Here is a 17,456-nt window from a genome sequence, read left to right as displayed (position 1 = left end):
GGGGATGCCCGCACATCTAAGCATCGGGCCCAGGCAGAGGGTCCGGGCTGGTACGTCGGCAGCCCAGGGTTTGCCCTAACTGGAAAATGCAAAAGTGAACGTGAAGGGGAGAACTGAGCCGTCTCACTTACTTGCATTGGGAGCCCAGGAAACATCCCTTGCACTTTGCAGGGCTCATGCCTACGCTAGCCCTGCTGCCATGGGGAGCAGCTCCCGTGCTCCCAGTGGAGCCATCAGCATCCAGGCAGGTGCCCCGGCCTCCAGGCACCGGCCCCAGGGACGAGGTACAGGAACCAGCAAACTAGCGCCCAGGGCCTGTGGCTTCCAGACAACATCCGAGTGAAAGGGGTGCTCCCCTTTAAAAATCCACGCCTCGCCCATGAGGGCAAAACTCTGTCTCCTCCTGCTCCTCTTCCTCTCATCTCCCCAGGCACCGAAACCTACTGAGACTTGAGCCGGCCTCCCCTTCCATTCTGAAATAGGAGCTGCCTCTGAGTTTCCAGGGCAAGGCTCCACGGGCCTCCGTTTCTTTCTGCTCCCCTCCCCCTCACCCCAGTTCCTTCCCATTCCAGAGGCAGCCGGCGAGGGGCTCGTTAGCAGCCCCAAGTGGTGCCCGCTAGTAATTCTCCGGACGTGACCTGGGGCGGACCGAAAGTGGCCACAAATATGGCAAAATGAGCCTGCCAGAGCTCCAGAAAAGATCTTGCTCCTGAAAAGTGACTGGCGGAAACTGACAACGGCCCTCGGCTCCCCCTCACGGGGGGCAAGGGGCCAGAGGATCCCAAGGGAGTGGGCGGTTGGACAAGAAGAGACGCACCAGGCACTTCCCACAAGGAAAGGCCAAACTAGGTAGGAGCTCCACCATCGGGGAAACTGTCCCCCAGCACCTAGCACCCAGCAGGCATGAGAAACGCCGGCCAAATGGGCAGTCTCTAACACAAAGGTCAGTGGTACAAGTATTATTACCTCTCTCTTACAGAGAAGGAAACTGAGGCAAAGGTTCAGGGAGGTGAGGTGAACAAGGGTTGTTTGAGTCACGTCCAACACTTTGTGACCCCATTTGGGGTTTTCTTGGCAGAGATAATGGAGTGGTTGGACACTTCCCTCTGCAGCTCATTTGACAGATGAGGAAACTGAGGCAAACTGGATGAAATGACTTGCCCAGCATCACACAGTAAGTATCTAAGACTGGATTTGAACTCAGTTCTTCCTGACTCCAGGCCCTGTGCTCTATCTATTTTGCCATCTCCCTGCCCAGGCATGAATAATTCCACTATACCCTAATATATAACAATTCTATTTCAGGAAGACCCCTAGATCTGGATGTGACCCTCATTTGTAGATGAGAAAACTCAACCAGTTAATGAAGGCTAATATCCTGGAATGCCCCCTTACAAGTAGAGGGGACCTTAGTGGCCACAGAGTTCAGCTCCTTCATTTTACCAGTAAGAAAAACGGAGACTCAGAGGGGTTTAAGTAACTTGGGGAGGGTCACACAGCTTTGCAAATGTCAGGCAGAATTTGAATTCAGGTTTCCTGAAGCCCAGGACTTTAACCACTTTGCCAGCTGCTTCTTCCATATACCAAAGTTGAATTAGAAGGTCAAATGCGGGGGCAGTTAGGTGGCACAGTGGATAGAGCTCCAGCCTTAGAGTCAGGAGGACCTGAGTTCAAATTCAGACACTTGACATTTGACACTTATTAGCTGTGTGACCCTGGGCAAGTCACTTAACCCCACTGCCTAGCCAAAAAGCAAGGAAAAAAAAAGGTCAAACGCCCCTGCCTCCACGACATCTCTTCAGATTCTTCCTTGCCAGATGGAAATGGTCTTTCTCAAATTTGACCCTAATTTGCCCCTCAAATACTTGTAGTCTTTTTTTCATTTTAATTAGACAGACAGATAGACATGGAAAGATATGTCTATATATATTTATATGTCTACACACGTATGTAGGCATATACACACACGTATGTACATCAGTCCATGTTTTACCTCCAGAGGGCACTCAAATCCAGGGCAGGGACCAAGTCTTTATCCACTGGACAGGGGAAGCCGGGTGGTAAAGGACCCGGCATCAGGAAGACTCCCCTTCCTGAGTTCAAATCTGACCTCAGACACGTAGTAGCTGTGTGACCCTGGGCAAGTCACTTCACCCTATTTGCCTCAGTTTCCTCATCGGTAAAACAAGCTGGAGAAAGAAATCACAAACCACTCCAATATCTTTGCCCAAGAAATCCCCAATCGGGGTCATGAAGAGTCGGACGCAACTGAAGAATGACTAAATAAAAATCCACTCGATAAAAATTTGGCGAGAGAACAAATTTTCATTCTGAAGACTGTAAGAAGAAAAAACAATCTACATGCTGAATGGTTGAGGCATGCTGCAGACAGCTCAGCTCCCTTATCTCACCCCTCTCCATGCCCACCTTTCCCTGGACTTGACCACACTGGGTGTAAAGTACATAGAAGCTGGTAGAATAAGCTTTCCATAAATACTATTATCCAGCTGTACACACTATGTGCTGGGTACTCCGCTAAGCACTGTGGGGGGCGGCTAGGTGGTGCAGTGGACAAGAACACCCACCCTGCAGTCAGGAAGACCCGAGTTCAAACCTAACCTCAAATGCTTCCTGGACAAGTCACTTAATCCCAAATTCCTCAAGAAAAATTACTGACGACCCTCCCCCAAAGAGCTTCCGCTTATGTGGGTTATATCTATGAATATTCACTATTATTAGAAATTAAAATGCGAGTATTATTATGAAAGGAGTTTTGGCCTCTTGGATCCTCTGAAAGAGTTTTGGGGCAAGGGTCTCTGGTCCACACATTGAGAGCCGACGGTCTAGCCTAACGGTCCCAACCAGACTCCTGGGATCAACAAAGTTATGGCCATAACGCCATCTCCTTACAATAAATGTCAGCTAAGTGGTCAATCAAAGGATGCAGGGAGTCAGGAAGACCTGAGCTCAACTCTGGCCTCAGACATTTACTGCCTGGGTGACCCTGGGCAAGTCATTTCACCCTGTTTGCCTCAGTTTCCTCATCTGTAAAATGAGCTGGAGAAGGATATGGCAAACTACTCCCAAAAAAAAACCCAATGGGGTCACAAAGAGTCAGACACGGCTGAAAAACAACACAGGTTTTATCAAATGAGATGAAATATGTAAAACACTTTACAAACTTTAAAGAGCTATATAAATACATTATCATTATTATTATTATATAACCAAACATACCTCCTGCAGCCTGAATAAGTAACTGGTTCTACAAATGTATGTATTATTATTTTTCCAACGTATGCAGATGCAGTTGTGACGAATAAAATAAAAATTCCTTTAAAAAGTTCAGGATGCCTTTTTGTCCCTGGTATTCTTCAGGAATGGTTACTAACAGTAAAACTACTGTCACATGGGAGTCTTACCACTCTGAACTCCCCAGAACACTGACCTCATCCAACCCCTTGCCTTTACAGATGAGGAAAGCGAGGCCCAACAAGAGGCAGGGTCACACAGCCCAAGGGCACACGGGGCTCAGCAGAGCCAGGCCCAGAGCCCAGGTCAGGCCGCCATCTTCCCAGGCTCTTGCTCCACAGTAAGTCTGGGTTATGATCTCACTCAGAATTCTCCTGGGGTGACTTGGCCAAAGAGGAAGAAGGGAGAATCTCATTGGGGAAGATGATGGAAAGATGGCGGGCCAGGCCAAACAACCCATCCAGTTTGGGGCCTCTCTCCTTTCTGGATGGGCAGTCAATGAGAGTATAAGAAGGGTTACCTCTGGGTCTGAAGGTGAGTACAGAGCTCTCCTCTAGTGCAGAGGCTCTCACTATCGGTGCCTCTAAAGACCTCACTCAGCGGGGACACGTCCCCATCACGTCCCTGCTGGAAACTGCTCTTACCTCAATGCACCAAACAAGGAGTTAAGAATTTAGAAACAGAACAGAAGGGGAAACATAAACAAAGAAAGTCCGTGCTTCGCACTTGTCCCCTGTCAATGAATCCTCCCCCGCCTCCTCCAGCAGCGGACAGCTGTTTGTAAAGTCCTTAAAGGCACAAGGCAAGGAGTCCAGTGGCTGGGGGCTGAGGCCACTCTGGGCAAGGACATTCAGGACATGGGGGGCTCGAGGCCTGGCTCTGATTCTCCAAGAAGATCGTTAAAATCTTGAGACTCAGATGACAGTTTAGCCGTGGGACTTTGAAGAAGCGCCTTCCCACTCTGGACATGAGTTTTCTCCTCTGTAAACAGAGCACTGGACTGGACTGGACTGTCTCTGAGGTCTAATGCCCAGCCTCTGATTTTATTCTCTAAGCAAGCCTAGAGTTGCCTACGGGAACAGGAAAGACAGAATGATTTCTCCCAACAGCAGGTTCAAAAGAAAAGTAGGAATATGGTGGACCTCAGCAAGTCCTCATCAGGTTAGGGAAAAAAAGAGGGTTGGGGGAGAGGACAGGAGGGGGAGCTCTGCCACTAGGTGACCTTGGTCAAGTCAATGGGATTCAGTTACCTCGTCTGCAAGATAGGCATAAAAATGCTTACTCAGCCAGTGTCTTAAACTTAATCTACCAACAGGATTATCTCCACTGCTCTGGCTGAAAAGGAACGGTTCTGACTCTCAGGATTGCTGGGAGGCAAGCAAATGGGAAGGAAGATGGGACAGGAATTCCCATCCCTGACTGTGCCTCTTGGACCTTGGCTTCCGCCTCTGTGAAATGGGAGAGTTCAATGAGATGCGTTCTTACGGAAGCAGATCAGGACCAGAGAAAAGGGAGATTTGGAGCCCAGGGCTATGAGTTTGAATCCTCCCAAGGCCACTGAAATTTCTGGGGAACTTTGAGTGAGTTACTTATCAGGGCCTCAGTTTCCTTACCTGTAAAATGAAGCGGTGGGACGATGTGATTTCTAAGGTCCCTTGCTCTCTAACTCTATGATTCAACAATCCTTCCCCTATGCCAAGGCCTCTTATGGCTCCAAGAGTTCAAACAGCTTAGACACCCGAGATGACATTTAGTTCAACCCTCTCATCCTAAAGAGAAACTGAGGCCCAAGGAGGTAGAATCACAGCTAACAAGTGGCAAGGCTGGGATCTGAACCCAGGTCTTCTGGCTTGAACAATCCATGGAGTCAGCATGGGACAATGGAAAGCACGTGAAGCCTTGAGTCATGAGACCCGAGTTCAAATCCTGACTCTGCCCTCTCCTACCTGCTGGACCTCAGGCCTTAGTGTCTTTCTCTGAGAAACGAGGCAGATGGACTATAAGGCCTTTCCACCTGTAAATCCTGGGTCCATGATTTGGTTCCTTGAAAGTCAGACGCTATCTTTGCCTAAAAGGGACCCCAGGAGCCAGGACTCTAATCCCTCACTTTATAGAGAAGGAAACTGACTCAGACAAGGTTTGTAGCCTGCCCTCAGACACAGAGGTAAATGGCTGGATGTGAACCCAGATCACTCCCAATCTAGCTGCTCCATGGCAGCCCGAGCCCAGCTCTCCCTGCCCAACCACGGGCCCTCTCCATAACCTTTGCTGCTGGGGTAAACAGACTGACCTTCAGGCAGCGGGGCCATGCCACCTCACCTCGAGCTGTTGGTAACTACGTGTGTGTTTGCTGGGGTAGGGCTGGCCCCCGTCCAGCACATTCTAAGAGGAAGACTCCAGCAGTCCGGCCAGGGACTGGCTCTGGCCGGGGACCAGGGGTCAAGCAGGACAAGAGGCCAGAATGCAAACACAGGATACTAAGTGTCCGATGACACAATGGTCTCTGTCTTCGAGGTGAGCTCAGTATTGGTTGGCTTGGTGTGGCATGACATGGTGTGGCGTGGTGTGGCATGGCATGGCGTGCTGTTGGCATGGCGTGGTGTGATGGAAGCCACTTAGGCTCAGGTTCCAGCTCCAACCCTAGTGTGGTGGGGATGGGGCTCGACCTGTCTGGGCCTCAGTTTCCACATCAATAAAATGGGGATGCTAATATCTCACAGGGCCATGAGATAAGATTATGCATGTAGCACACTTTACATTCACGTGGCGCACTTTCATTATCTATAAATAACATACCAATAAAAGCGAGCATTTATCAGGTGTTTTAAGTGCTTTGTCTGAGTTATCTCTTTTGATTTCTGACCCTGGGAGGTAGGTGCACTTATTATCTCCATTTGACAGATGAGGAAACTGAGGAGGGCAGAGGTAAAGTGACTTGAGCTGGGTCACACAGTAAGAGGCTAGGGCAGAATTTGAATTCGGGTCTTCCCAACTTCCAGTCCAAGGCACTAACCACAGGGCCGCCTCGCTGCCTCACTATTTGCTCTATGCTGTAACCACCGGAGGCCAACCTGGAATCTCTTGATCTGCACAAAGGTGAGAGCCCCCCCCCATTCCCAGCATGCTCCAAGGTATAGAGACGCCCGGAGCTACCCATTCTCCCCTGTGGTTCTTAACCTACGGGCTGTGAACTTCGCCCTTCGGAGAAAGGCTCCAAGGTTCCACCAGAGTGCCAAAGGGGCCCTCACAAAGGTGGAGAACCCCCAATCTATGCTAATGCCCCGATTAGCTTAAATCAGCCGCTTTCCTCCCACAACGGCTGGAATCGGTAAACTGAGGCTGGAAGGGGTATTCCTGAGAAGGAGGAGGACCAAACAAGGGGCTCGAGACCTGAGACTGGGGCTGAGGGTGAAGAGGCACAGGGAAGCCGGCAGCCAGCAACCTCAGCCTGTTCACGGGCCGGAGCCGAGATCACCAAGCAGTCAGGCTGTCTTCCCTTGGAGTCCTCCAACATGGGGAACTCACTCCCTTGTGAGGCAGTGCCTTCTATTTCTGGACAATTCTAATTTTTGATTTTTTTTTTTGGAGGCAATTGGGGTTAAGTGACTTGACCAGGGTCACACAGACTAGATCTGAACTCAGGTCCTCCCGACTCCAGGGCTGGTGTTCTATCCGGACAATTCTAACAACTGAAAAGTCTAGCAGAAACCTCGTCTCTGGTTATGCCCGCTGGGGCAAAAATGATCAAAGCTAACACATCTTTCACATACTTCTCCCTGAGTCTTCTGGTCTCCAGGTCCCCAGCACCTTCAGGTGTCCAGAACCCACCCCATCGTGGTCACCTCCCTTCAGGCACACGCCATTCCCCAACGTCTGTCCTAAACTGTGGCTCCCTTCCCAAGGGATCGTGACTTTGGAAAGCCCTTTCCAAAACAGTCCAACGGTCATACAAGTGGGCCTCACTCTGAGAGCACTGGAATACCAGAGCCGGGCGGGACCTCAGAGGTCATGGGGCCTAATACCCCTCGTTTGACTGAGGGGGAAGCTGAGGCTTGGAGATGGGAGGGCCTTGTAAAAGTCAAAATCCTGGGGTCCCGAGTCAACCCAATGCTCCTGTCCGTACACCAGGCCGGCATCTCTCTTTCCAAGTGACTGTCCTAAAGAAAGCCAGCTTCAATCTGTCACTCCAATACTGAGCCGGAAGAAGGGGTTGAAGGCCCCTTCTTTCTTAGAAAGAAGGGGCAGTGACTGTCCTCGATTCCTTGTCTACGGACGGGCAGGAAACAGACCCAGGCCTCCTTTTCAAACAGGGACCCCCACAGTAATCTGTGCCAGCCTGAAGGACTCCCATCAAGGCCCTGGTTGGAGCAGAAGGGCAAGGACCCTCAACTTGGCAACTCAGCCCTAGCCCATCCTCCTACCAGGGGGGAAAGAGAGGGGGTGACGCAAAGACTTAGAGGTTGAGTGCCAAGCCCTGCCTGGTGATTCTGCCCCGCTACAAAATCTTCATGTCCTCATTTTCATCTGCCATATTTACTCAACTACAGCCTTGTGCCGTGCCTGTGCATCTCTTGGGGTGATCCAAAGGCACGACCCTTGTCTCCATAACTAGACCATGAGTTCCACATGGGGAGAGACTAAATCTATTTCCTTTACACTCCCCTCCCTGCCCCCCAAAGCACAGTGTTGTGGGTATACAGGAGGTACTCAATAATTGCTCATTCATTGACTGAGAAAGGGGTAGGGCCCAGTCTGAAGTCAACTGGTCGCCAACTAGATTGACCGTTCTCAGGACACCGGCTCTCGGCAAGCACTTTGGAGAAAGGATATTTTACCTCATGGTGGGGGCAGACATTTCAGACTCAGTCATGGACCGAAGGGAGGCCAAGTCGAAGGACAAGGAGCCAAAGCTTGACCGGCTGCTCTTCCTAGAGGAGGCTTTGAACAATCCATCGGGGGTGTCGTCGTCAGAAGAGACGTCATCAAAAGAGCCCAAGATGAAATTAGTCATCAGCTTTTTTTTAATCTGGGCCTGTTTCTGATCTTCCTTGGAAGGAGCCCGGAGCTGCTTGGCCTGAGAACCCAAAGGGGAGGAGGGCGACTCTGGATTCCCCGGCCCTTCCGGACCGTTGGCCTGAGGCTCAGCACAGGCCGAGCTCATGTCTGACGGCACGGGCTGGCCTGGCTTCGTGTGCGGCGGCGGGCACGATGCCAGTCGCTTCGGGCTGTTGGTGGGGCCTTCGAGGCACACTGGAACATCCGGACTCAGACTTGCCGGGGCTGACTGATTGTCTGCGTTTTGGTGGACTGGTTCCCCTTTGCTGACACAGGTTGAAAAAGGCGCCTCGCGCTGGGTTTCGGTTTCAGACTTACTCTTGATAAGCGACTTGGCGTCCGCCATGATGCTCCAAACTAACCGTAAACAAATCAGGTACAAGAACAGCAAGGCCAGCAGGATCATTCAAGGACTCTGTAAGGAGCAGGAAGAGAATTATTCAGAATGGGCATAAAATAATATTTTCTTACAGACACTGAAAGAGAGCACAAAGTAGAGAGAGCCCCAGGCTTGAAATCAGAAGACCGGGGTTCAAACCTGGGATTGCTGGAGCCTGTGAATAAGAGGCCTTAGCTCTCATTTATAGAGGTCTTTATGGGCTACCCAGGGCGGTCACAGAGAGGTAAATGTCAGGCAGGATTTGAACCCAGTTTCCTGAGTCAAGCCTTACATGACATGCTCTAGGTAGGAAAGTGAGCCGGTAACAATGGAATGTCCGAGATGGCATTTGATCCTGGCTCTGCTGATTTCAAGTCCAGCATTCAGTCTACCCTCTGCCCATATCTCAAAAATTGACCCAGAGGCAGCTGGGTGGTGTTGAGTCAGGAGGACCTAAATTCAAATCCAAACACAGACATTGACTATCTGTGTGACCCTGGGCAAGTCACTTAACCCCACTGCCTAGCCAAAAAAAATAAAATAAAATAGAGACAAAGACTGGAAGTCATTCTTTCCTGGAGTAAGATTCACCTGTATTTCTATCCTCCTTCCTTATCCTACTTGGTGAAAAACCCAGAACTCAGAGGTTCGTAAAATTCACAGACTTAGGACTCAGAGATCATCTAGGTCCTCAAGTGCGGCCCTTTGACTGAATCCAAACTTGACAGAACAAATCCCCTTAATAAAAAGATTTGTTCTGTAAAACGTGGACTCAAGTCAAAAGGCCGCACCCGAGGACCTAGGAGGCTACATGTAGTCGAGGTCTCAGGTTCCTCACCCTTGATCTGGTCAAACCCATAGCTGAAGGAAAAAAAAAAAAACCCTGCAACATCCTGGACAGCTGGTCACCTTGTCTCTGATTAAATACCTCCAGGGATGGGCAACTCACTACTTATCAAGGCATGCTATTCCCATTTAAAACAGCTCAAACTGTTAAAAAGCTCTTCCTTAGACTAAGCCAAGATTTGCCTCCCTGTAACTTCCCATGTGTCCCCCCCAAATGGTCCTAGATTTCTCCTCCGGGGCAGAACAAATCTAATCCCAACCCCAGTTCACTGTATCACATCTCTCCCTCCCACACAGTGTCAAATGAAGCCAGCTGATGGCTCACACAGTTGAGACAGAGCAAGGTGAGTCTTCGTTAGTGGTTAGTGACAAGTAACGTAAAACCCGTCTGCCCACCAGCATCTCCACCAGCCCTCAGAGGCCTCCGTGCCGTCCTTCCAGACCTGAATTCTCAGCATGAGCTTGGTTCCTCTGGGGCTTGAGGACAAATGTGTGCCCAACCTGGGGAAGACCCTGTGTTTGGCCTCAGCTCTGGAGGTACAAGGGACCTTGGCAGCCGCCCAGACCTCCTGTATCACCCCTAAGCTTTATACCTCCCACCCTCTGCCTCTTATCCTGCCCTCTCGGGCCGGCAGAACTAATCCATCCCCTCTCCCACATACGTGACCGAGGTTCCAGTTCCTAAAGACTGCCACCAGGACTCCACTAAATCTTTTCTTCTCCCAGGTTAGACAAGCTCAGTTTCTCCCCATGATCCCCAAAGTCCTTGCCCATGGTGCCCAGGACTGAGTCATCTGGTAGTCTCAGGGCCGATGACAGACGGACCCTTATCCCTCACTAGGGAGGACGTAGAAACCGAGTCAAAAGGCAACAAGGTTGGTCTGGCACGAACCGTTCCTGAGGAAACCTGGCTGGTTTCTCATTATCACTGCTTTCTCCTGTGAATATTCAACAACTAGTCAGGAGAATAGTGAGATCCCTGCCAGTGAGTGACAGAGGCCCTCAACCCTCAGCCCAGTTCTCAGGATCTGCTAAGCAACTATTTTAGACACTTGAAATCACCTGGAGAGCCTGAGTGGGATGAGATGGGAAAGGGAGGTGAGGATCTAGAAGGCCTCGGGCATGTGGTGTGCCTGTCCTGGAGAGGGCAGGGAGTGGGAGGGCAAGCTGGGTCAGGGAGGCGGTGCCAAGTTGGGTACCCAGAGGCAAAGCATTCAGAGGAAGACTGTGGGAGGCAGGACCGCCAAGAAGGGGAAGGGACCCTGATGCCAAGCTCAGCAGCTCTCAGGGGGAGACAAGAGGAGTGGCGTGGACATTTATAAGCATGTGCCTAGCACACTGAGGTGGTTTGATTATCTGGGGGCAGACTTCCTTTCCTATATCATTAGGTTGTCCTGTGGCTGCAATTAAAATCAGTTTGCTTTTGCAGAATGCACATAAACTCAAAAAGAATATGGAAAGAAACCCACCAGAGGTTAAGAGAAATGAAAAGTAATAAAAGTAATAATAATAATAGTCATCTCCACTTCTTTACAGATTCAAAGTTTGCAAAGTTCTCTCCTCACAACCACCCGGTGAAGTAAGTAGTACAATTATTATTGTCCCCATTTCACAGACAAGATAACTGAGCCTCAGGGAAGTGAAGGGAGTTGCCATCCAGCTAGGGTGAGAATGGGTTCTGGAATATGAGTCTTTGGACTGGGGGGGTCAGTGCCTTTCAAGCTACACCCCTGGCCAACGGAAAGGACCCAAGACATCGGTTTCAGTCCAACTGTCTCATTTAGTTAAGGAAATTGAGTCTCAGAGAGGCCGCGGAGGTTTCAGTTATAAGCTGCGGGCGTCGGGCTCCCAGCACTGTCCTTGCCCATAAATATTTGGATTTACAGAGCAGCAATAAACAAGGACGCAGGGCAGCCACGATAAGAGGGCCAGCTTTGAGGTCAGAAAGGTCTTCCCTTTGGCAAACGTTCACCATGTGACTCTGAGCATGTCCCTTAATCTCTCAGTCTTTTGCCCTTTCTTTGCAACCCTAGCACTTAGCGCAGTGCCTGGTATACAGCAGGCACTCAATAAATGCTTATTGACTGGCTCTTTAGGACTGTAAGCTGCATACATGCACACGTCCCTCTCTGCATCCACGGAGAGAGTTCTCTGAACCACTCAAAGCATGGGTCTGCGTGATGGGACGCAGGGGAGAGAACATGGGCTGAAGGAGACCCCATTCATGCCTTAGTCAATAGCTTTCCATACCTGACATCTTATAAGTCATAAGAATGAACACCCGAAGAATGATAATTCTGTCACAAAAAGCCTTACAGGAGAACGCAGGGTCAAGACTTGTTCTAATTGGCCTAGCTGGAAGAATTTGGTTTTAGGCTGGAGATGCCAAGATGGAGACAAAACAGACCCGATTCCGGAGGAAAGGACAGGGGTGGGGAACCTGTGGCCTTCTAGGTCCTTAAGTGCGGCCTCTGACTGAACCCACATTTTACAGAACACATTTTAACAAGGGCAGAGTAGGAGACGGACCAAATCCCAACCAATTTTGTTCTGTACAATTTGGATTCAGTCAAAAGGCCGCACTTCAGGACGTAGAAGGCAAGGTGTGGCCTGAAGGCCGCAGGTTCCCTGCCCCTGGGAGAGGACAGTGCCCTCCTCAAGATTTCCCAAGCATCTATCTGGCCGGCCCTCTCCTCAGCATCTCCTCTCTCTGTCTGGGCTATCCCTGAGCCTCCTCCCCTCTCCTTGCCCCATTCCCAGGGCCTGTTGCCTTCCATCTCTGAAGTCCCGGGGCAGAACATGGCATCTTACTGCAAGAAAACATTTTATAAATTGCAGATCCATGAGAAGCTGCGTGGTCCTGGTCCTTCTCTCCTCAAGAAACTCCTGACATATTTGTCCTGTTCTGTCTCCTTTCTGCAAACATACTCACCTATTCAAAAATGGCATGTGCTTGGCAGGGAAGGAGCCCCAGTGTCCACCCAACATCAAGGGATCAGAAAGAGACCTTCTACCAGCTTGGGGGGCCCAGAGGGCGCCTCAAAGAGAAGCAACAGGGGCAGCTAGGTGGCGCGGTGGATAGAGCATCGGCCGTGAAGTCAGGAGGACCTGAGTTCAAATCTGGTCTCAGACACACAACACACAACACGTACTAGCTGTGTGACCCTGGGCAAGTCACTTAACCCCAAATGCCTAGCAAAAAGCAAAAAACAAAACAAAACAAAAATCAAAGAGAAGCAACAGTCTCTCCCCAGTTCTGCCCGGAGGCTGGGCGCCCTGGGTTGTGAAGCAGGAAGAACATGAAGAAGAAACCTGGGCTCTCGTCCCTGGCTCTTCACTAATTTCTGGGTGCCTATGGCCAAGTCACCTCACTTCCCCGTCTCTGTAAAACGCGTGGCTTGGTCACCAACCATAGAAGACCCCAGCCCCGCCACCAAACCTATGTAATTCTATGAGAATTTCTGCTCTAACATGGGCAGGCTGGGGGTTGGACCAAATCCCAAAGCCAGAGACTTTCTCTACCTCAGTATCAACGATATTGAGCCAACACTCCAGGAAGTCCAGCGGCATCAGAACGAAAGGCAAACACAGTCCTCTTAAGAAAACCTCTTTGCAGCCCCTACTTTGTCCTTCGCTAACCTGAATACCCTGGACCAGTGGGAGTAATTTTGATTTATTGCAAAATGTGCCTTGGCAACAGCTGCTGGGTGTGAGGGCCATGATTTCTCATAGACATGGGGAATATGAGCCAACACAACGGCAGAGAAAGGAGATTTGGGGAGAGGATTTTGGTTAAATTTCTCCTGTTACCAGATACTCCCAAAGACTTGGGGGTAGGTGGAGGAAATCCACCCTTATCACTTATTAACTTATCACTGTCAGTCAATAATAACTCTAATTTCAGTATTTTTCTCAAAGGATGGTCCCCATTTTAGAAATGGGAAGAAACCAAGGTCACGTAACCAATGAATGATGAAGGCAGGGTTTTCTGAATGCCAGTCCAGTTCTATGCTAGTTATCAATAAACAGCCTCCTCGTCCCCCCAGTAGAATAATAGTCATTTTACAGAGCACAAGGAATTAAAGAACAGAGAGGGACAGTGCCTTGTCTCAGAGCACAGAGCCTGACCTTGCATCTGGACCCCGGCCTCCCGGGTCTGTGGCCAGCCACCCTTCTATGCCTCTGCACCATCTCTCCCCGCACAGACAAGGAAGATCAGAAACGCCACCCAAAGACTTACCGACGTGGACACCCCTCGCACCACTCACATCACCCTGGGACTGGGATTCCTAGGCTTAAGGCGGCTGGTCCACAAATCACCACCTTTCTACAGGTTGCCTGTGCATCAGGCCATGTGGGAGGGACCTGGGTCACGGCATGTTAGGTAAGCGATTGGGAAATACTGCTAATTTCCACTGAGTATGATTGTCTTCACTGGCCATTTGAGAAAGTCCTTCCTCTAGTCCTGGCCTCTCCCAAGGCCAGAGGTCCCAGCTGGAGGGCTTGAGGGCCCAAGGTGGGAACACCTGCTTTCCTACCTGAGGCTTGCCACATCCTTGTACCTTAGGGCCTACTTAATTCACACATGCCCATCATCCCCTTACCTAAGGCTTTTCATCTTTGTGTCTAAAACTTTCATGGATAAGAGCACTTGGAAAGGCAGGTCGCTGATGGGCAGGGCAACCCCCAGCCCAAAATGGGCCAGACATAAAACAAGGGAGGTGCAAACAGGGGAGGGGCAAGCACTGTCCCACTCCAAGCCCCACTGGCCAGCAGATTACAGTTCGCAAATTCAGAGACACGTAAGAGTTCTGATCTGAAAGTTTTAAATGCTGACCCCATTGGGGTTCCTTTACACAGAGAGGCAAGGCACTCAGACAGCTCAGAAAAACCACCTGCGGGGCCCAGGCTTGGCAGTCACCAACTTAGAGACCTAGAAGGGACCATCAAAGGGACCCCAGGAGGAGAGTTATTTAGCTCACCCCCTTCCTTTCTCCCAGATGAGGAGACAGGTCCAAAGAGACAGTGATTTACCCAGGGTCACAAAACTATTAAGTAATAGGGCTAGGATTTAAATCCAAACCCAGGACTCTTTCCACCACACGAATGAATAAAAAAAAATATATTAAGCACTTACTATGTGCAAAGAGGGGGAAAGAAAAGGGAATGAGTATCAAAACTATTAAGTAATAGGGCTGGGATTTAAACCCAAACCCAGGACTCTTTCCATCATACGAGTGAATAAAAAACTTTTTATTAAGCACTTACTATGTGTAAAGAGGGGGAAAGAAAAGGGAACCAGTGTTTTATAAAGCACCTACTATATGCCAAATACTGTACTAAGCACTTTTTACAACTATTATCTCATCTGATCCTCACAACAACCCTGGAGGTATGTGCTATTATTATTCCCATTTTACAGTTGAAGGAACTGAGGCAGACAGAGGGTAAGTGACTCAGACAGGGTCACACTGCTAACGTCCAAAGCCTGATTTGAACTCAGCTCTTCCTGACTCGAGGCCCAGCGCTCTAGCCACTGCACCACCTAGCTGCCCAATTAGCAATAATAATAATAATTTCCTCCAGGGGATCTTAAACCTCTTCTTGCATATTGAACCCCTCTGACATTACGGTGAAGCCAACCTGACTTGGAGTAATGTCCAATGCATTCATTTTAAAGACAAGGAGACTGAGGCTTGCAATGGCGCAGGGACTTGCCCAAGGTCACACGGAGCGTCAGTGGCGGAGCCAGGGCAGAAACCCACCTCTTCATCTGGGAACCTTCGGACTTTCTGGGCTGAGGCTTTGAGAGATGAGAATATTTGTCAATTATCCCTGCCTTTGGGGAGCTGTCGTCTCCCACCTGGCAGAGAATTCATCCCTCAGCATGTCCTCAATGAAGGAGGAAGCAGGGACTGAACCCTGAATTTCATGCTACCAGGGTCCAGGCAATGGCCTCTACTCTCTTCCCCCTCCAATCCATATTTCTCACGCTTCCAAAATATCTCTCACATGCATGGCTGCAGCTAGGGAGCACCACAGTGCAAAGAGCACTGAGCCTGGAGTCACGAAGACCTGAGCACAAATCTAATTTCAGACTCTTAGTAGCCGTGTGACCTTGGGCAAGTCACCTAACCCTGTTTGCCTCAGTTTCCTCATCTGTAAAATGAGCTGGAGAAGGAAATGGCAAACCACTCCAGTACCTTTGCCAAGAAAACCCCAAATGGGGTCACGGAGAGTCAGACACGACTGAAATGACTCAATAACAACAAAAATAAATGCATGGATGTGGTCCGGTCACTTTTTGGCTCAAACATCTTCAGAGTCAGGATCAAATTCTGCCTGCTATTTAAGGCTCTCCACAATCTGGCACCAGCCTAATCTCGTGTTCTCCCCCCACTCACTGGCTTGACAAATTGGCCGACTTTCTTATTAGACTATGATGTCTAATACTCTCCCACCACCAGGTCTTTGCCAACGATGCTAATAATAAAAATATCTGGCATCGAGGTTTGCAAAGTGCCATACTAAAAGAATCATCCCCATTTTCCAGATGAGGAATCGAGGCTCACAGAGGACCCTCCCCGTCAGTATTCACACATACCCCAATCCCGGACTTCCACAGGGTTTTGTTTTTCACCGATACACACTTAGCATTTTTTTGGGGGGGGGTCTGGACTTGTGGTTTCATCAATAAAGAAATCACACCAATCTGATACCTCTAAAACGGATAACTCTTGCAACTTATACTTGTGAAAAGGAAAAGAGGGGAAAACCTTTTTCCTGGAAAGCCCAATGACTTGTTTGAGGCGGTCTGTGTCTGTCTGTCTGTCTGTCTGTCTGTCTGTCTGTCTGTCTGTCTGTCTCTCTCTCTCCCCCTCTCCCTCTCCCTCTCTCTCTCTCTCTCCCTCTCTCTCTCATTTCCTTCCTCTCCCCTTCCTGGACTCTTGAAATAATCTAATTTGCATTATGGCTATTAGCACTGGTGGTTTCACTCTCCCAGTAAGCAGGAGGCACCCTTGGCCATGGTACCCAAGCCCTCCATTTTAAAGGAGAAGAGAAACCGGCTGGGCCAGGGTCATCCAAGTATTCCGACATCTCAGCGATGGAGGAGATCCTGGAGGCATCTGAATCTGGGGCTAGAACCCAGGCTTTCTTGTTAGGCGGTCCGTGCTCAAGCAGGGTCTGCCTCTTAGCCCCCACCGGTTCCCCAGTGCCTTGTACTCTACCACCGTTTAATCTGAACCTCCTAGAGGTCACCAGTTGGGTCTAGCCCCATTCTAATCACAAAGAATGAGGCTTCCTACCCAAATTTTTCCTTCAGCAAATGAACAAAAAATGAACTTACATGGTTATTATTGTCCTGCTCCTGTCCTAGGTCACCATCAATCACAAGATCAATGACAGGCAGCCTGGAGAGGCTTCCAATCTTCAGCTACTGGACCAGCCAGGGGTGGGGAGGTAGAGGGGAAAAGGGGGAGGCATTTAAAGGGTTAACCTCCAGAGCAGACTCTCCTGGGGCCTGGGCCAAGTTCATTCCAAATTCTAACACTCTTCCTGGGGGCACACACAAAACCCTCTCTACAAAGGGTTGTATTCTTGGAAAGGCTGAGGTGATGGAAGGCTCCCACCCTCCCACACTCGCAACAACTCCAGAGTGGGGAGAAGAGAATCGATGAGCAAGGGAGGTTCCCGGTAAGCCAGGTAGCTTCCAGAGAAGAAAGTCCTACAAGGTAATTCCTGGAGATCCCAAAGCAGACACAGCAACTGTTTATCCAAATGTACTTGTGTTAAAATCTCAATTGTGTCCATTACCAAGAAATGAAATATGACAAAGGAATAAAGGAGTTCTTTTAGGGGTAAGGCATTTGAGGAGGCCTGAGGTTCTATAGTTCAATTCCATTTTTTCATATAAGGATGATTC

General features: G+C 49.7%; 1 protein-coding gene across 3 annotated transcripts in view; it reads right to left on the bottom strand.

Moving 5' to 3' along the window:
• The window catches only part of ACACB (acetyl-CoA carboxylase beta), a 118,243-nt gene that overhangs the window by 92,299 nt on the left and 8,488 nt on the right, over nucleotides 1-17,456 (bottom strand). For 2 of the 3 annotated variants that reach the window (XM_027864127.1, XM_027864138.1), the window contains exon 2: nucleotides 8,088-8,722. In XM_027864127.1, coding sequence (XP_027719928.1) covers nucleotides 8,088-8,713 — 626 coding nt within the window. In that variant the 5' untranslated portion in view covers nucleotides 8,714-8,722. Of the gene's footprint in view, nucleotides 1-131; nucleotides 514-8,087; nucleotides 8,723-17,456 lie in introns of those variants that run through there. The other variant, XM_027864135.1, reaches the window with a different exon arrangement.

This window comes from Vombatus ursinus, unplaced genomic scaffold, assembly GCF_900497805.2.
Source record: "Vombatus ursinus unplaced genomic scaffold, bare-nosed wombat genome assembly UNPS02001287.1, whole genome shotgun sequence".
Lineage (NCBI taxonomy): Eukaryota > Metazoa > Chordata > Mammalia > Diprotodontia > Vombatidae > Vombatus > Vombatus ursinus.
This window is presented reverse-complemented; position numbering and strand designations above follow the sequence as displayed.